We start from the raw sequence: 4,097 nt of genomic DNA on the forward strand, positions 1-4,097 counted from the left end.
GGCAAGTGCTCTACTACTGAGCTGAATCCCCAACCCCACTTTTATATCTTTATTTATTTCATTTGCTAGGGACAGATTTGTCCCCACAGTGTGCGTGTGGAGGTCAGAGAGCAACTTGTTGGGGGCAGTTGTCTTCTACCATGTATGGTCCAAGGACTGAATTCTACTCACCCTCACCCTCTGAGCCATCTCACTGGCCCCATATATGGCACTATTGCTCGTAGAACTCTAATATGCCAGGGCTTTGGTCTTTCACTGTGGGAGGGAGACCGTCCAGCATCCTTCCTTACCAGTGACTTCATCTCGGGACTTGGGAGACCGCTTGCCACGCCTCTTGAGGAAATTCGAGGCATCGGATTCTTGCATGAAAATCTTCTGTTTCATACCTGAAACCAGAAAAGAGCTCTTCACACACAGCATGGGGGTGGGGAGCAGGATGCACCTCTCCCACATGCAGGGATAGTCCCTAGACTCACCTTCCTGCACCTCCTCTCCAGCCGCCTGTCTGCTGCCCACAGAAGCGCTGGTCCCCTCTTGTAGCACTATAGGGTAGGGTAAAAGGAAAGGCTGCAACATCAGAGGTCTCGGTGGAGATTCAATAGTTCTGGGTGCAGTGGTTGCCAGACTACATGTGGGGCCCTCTACCCCTCAGCATACCAGCCACGTAGCCAATCTTGATGGGAAGCCACCATGTGAGCTGGGTTGTCTCGTATTTTTTATCTTTGCTGTTTTTCTCTGTGTTGCATTATCTTTTGTGCGTGCGTGCGCGCACACACACACACACACACACACACACACACACACACACACCAAGAATAGTTACCTTACTAAACACACCCCTCCTACCCATGCCACCTGAACAAATTTACTTGTACATCTAACATGGCCCACCCTTTGGCCCTCCCATACTCACTACACAGGAGCACCAGGGCCGAGAGAGATGACAGGAGGATGACTTGTCTCCAGGACATCTTTACAGTGCACTTCCCAGAAACCACAGGGCAGATAATAAGGTGAGGTATCTTGGAAGCCCCCAGTACAGCTGAAGCGACTGCCCAGTAAGTCCTCACTTCTGAGTCAGGCAGACAGGCAAGAGAGAGAGAAACAGGAGGCAGAAAGCAGGGATGCCACTGGGGGAGAGTGGGAGGGGTCCTGGCTGTGGTTTCCATTGGCTGTTCCAAGCCAGAGCACTGGAGATGTTTTTGGTGCCTGGAAAAATCTCCACAGAAGTGGAGCTTGTAGTTGGTGGGGGCCTCGGCAGGGGCAGTTTTGAAATGTCCTTGCCAACATCCATGCCCAAGGAGGTGCTATGAGGAATACTCAACCTGAGTCAGAGTGGGAGAGGCAAATGGCATATTTGAATGAGCTCTTTGCCTGGCCTCAAGGAGAGATGCTGGTAACCATGGCTGAAACAGAGGGGGCCAGAGGAAGAGTTACTCAGAGAGCATTGGCATCCAAATGTCAGACAAGGACTGCTCCTGAGATCCGAATACAAGATGTCTGGCGATGCTCACTGAGACAACCGGAGCCATTCTGCTGACACCCACAGGATTTCCTCACTTGATACGTTGTTCCTGGGAATGATTACAATACAATAGAATGTGGAGACCTTATCCTATGGATATATAGCTCAGCGATAGTATACCTGGAGGGCGAGAGGCCCTGCGACTGCATTAGTATGCATTAGTTAATGGGCTGTATTAATATTAATGAATTAGTTAAAGCGTCTTTATAACATAAACGCTAGGCTTGTGGAGATGGAGGAAGTCAACAATAGCAAACTGATTAGACTTCTTTATAACTGGGCTGGGGGAATGGCTCAGCATTTAAAGTATGCTTGCTGCTCTTCAGAGGACTGGGGAAAAACACCCTCTTCTCACCTCAAGGGGAATGAGTATACTAGCACATAGACACACACACACACCCACACACACACACACACACACACACACACACGCACGCACACACATGCACACACACAAATAAATAAAAAGGACTTCCTAATAACCACTCGCATCAAGCCCTTCCAGCCCTCTGAGCTGCATGGAGCATCAGGACACAGCTTCGCAGTGTGTTTTGGGATGGTCGCCCCTATGAACCACGATTCTTTGCTTCAGGCTAAAGAACCACCCTTTGGACGACTGGAGTTTCTCCTGGAGTGACCGTCATCTGTAGCAGCCATTTTGGGATTTTGGTTTCTGTAAGAAACAAAGAAATACTATACGACTGTGTTTTCCCTTTAGTCCCAGATGGGGGACAAGGAACCCCTTCCGACGGACTGCAGGGGTAGATTAAGATTTGCCTCGTACTCTAGCAGACACGTGGGCTTACCAGCTGCAGCTAGTTCCTGCGGCCGTGAGACATTTGGAATTCTGGTAACTTTTCAGATGGTTTGTAAATTCGAGGCCCTGAGAGGCAGGCCCCTGAGAGGCAGGCCCCTGAGAGGCAGGCCCCTGAGAGGCAGGCAGGTTTTTATTGGTCATGGGGGCCGGGGGGGGGGGTGTTGTTCCTGATTTGTTAGCAGTCATGCTCAAAGAAAAAAACAAGAAGAAAAGAGAAACTAGATTCAGGGATCTCTTTCCTTTACTCTCACCCCTCTCTCCTGTTTTCCTCTCCTATCCAGTGTTATGGGTGGAAAGGGGGTGAAGGGTGGTGGAGGAAAGATGAACCCACGAAGTCGCTGTGCCAGCTATAAGCAATGCTTTGGAAGCACACCCACCTGAAGCTCCCCTCTTGTAAGATTTTATATTAATGACTTTCATAAACTTGCCTCTGGCAACAATGTAGGAGCAGAGTAAATGGACGGACGTTTTCCAGAGGAGGAAGGACGGCCAACACTGGCTCTCTCTGTGCTCTTCTTAGACTCTCACTGGCCTGCCTTTAACTAGAGGTGCTGGCTTCTTAGGACTGACCTGGGAGTAGCCACTTACATAGACACATGAAGAGTCATTTCAGATTAAACAGATTGTCTGAGAAAGAGCCTTAGAGCAGAGCCATTTTGACAGGAATCCTGGGTGACACAGTGGATATGGGAAACACTTGTGGCAACCTTGACATCCTCGGTCTGCCTGGGCCCATTTAAAGATCATTCCATCCCATGCTGTTCTCACAGAGCCAACCTGGGAAAAGAAGTCACCGAGCGGAGTAAAAGGGCCCTGTAATGAGAATGAAGTGGGGTTGGGGATTTAGCTCAGCGGTAGAGCGCTTGCCTAGCGAGCGCAAGGCCCTGGGTTCGGTCCCCAGCTCCGAAGGGGAAAAAAAAAAAAAAAAAAAAAGAAGGGAAAAGAGAATGAAGTGTGTGTCACACATTTCTAAGCTGACATTTGTGCCAACTATGCTGACCTGGTCCAAGAAATGGTCCCTTAGCTGCTTCCCATGATCTCCCGGTTCCCTCAGAACTTTCTATCCCAAACCATTGGCACCCACTGTCATCCTCTTCAGTCCTTACTTGCTCTACCCCAGGGCTGCTCACCAGGCTGTGTGCACAGCAGAACTGGCCACCTCATGACCCTGTAGTACAAAAAGCCATATCACCTCAAGAAGGGGTCACAATTCTAGTGACTGGAAATGAGAAGTGTTCTGGGTGTGAAATCGGAAGACCTAGGTGGGCTCTTGTGTGCACTCCTGAAGGTATCAAGATGTTGAGAGCTTTTGGTGCTGCTTCTAGAAATTTGGCGTTCATCACTGGGCTTGGACCAGGAATTAGGCTCAGATAAGAATATCAGAAAGAGTGACCGTGGGACTTCGTTTTCTGCATTGATTACTTTGTCTTTGATCTAAGAACCGACCGTGTTTTTTCGGTGTATCTAGAGTGATATAAACCAGACTGGGAAAAAAATAAAGCTGCTTCAGCCTCAGTATGGGCGGGCGTCATGTTATAATGTTGTCTAATTTTTTTTTTCCGTTTTAATCCTCACTCCCTCCCCTGAGACCCTGTTGACCGACTGAGCTGGCTTGGTCATCAAAGTCACCGTACAAACGGGAGAGTCACGAGTGTCTGTTCACTGTGACACCAGTCACAACAGCCAAGTTCTCGAGTCAGCCCAGTTTCTGTCACCAGGTGAATAGACAGGGATGGGGATGGCTCAGGGAGCTGG

At 49.3% G+C, this 4,097-nt stretch overlaps 1 protein-coding gene across 1 annotated transcript in view; it reads right to left on the minus strand.

Annotated features, from left to right (window-relative positions):
• The window catches only part of Ucma (upper zone of growth plate and cartilage matrix associated), a 9,562-nt gene extending 8,460 nt beyond the window's left edge, over positions 1–1,102 (minus strand). The window contains 3 exon segments of the mRNA NM_001399350.1: positions 291–386; positions 477–542; positions 914–1,102. Of these exon segments, the coding sequence (NP_001386279.1) occupies positions 291–386; positions 477–542; positions 914–971 (220 nt within the window). The 5' untranslated portion in view covers positions 972–1,102.
• Between the last annotated feature and the right edge of the window lie 2,995 nt (positions 1,103–4,097).

Source organism: Rattus norvegicus, chromosome 17 (assembly GCF_021556685.1).
Source record: "Rattus norvegicus strain SHRSP/BbbUtx chromosome 17, alternate assembly SHRSP_T2T, whole genome shotgun sequence".
NCBI classification, from domain to species: Eukaryota; Metazoa; Chordata; class Mammalia; order Rodentia; family Muridae; genus Rattus; species Rattus norvegicus.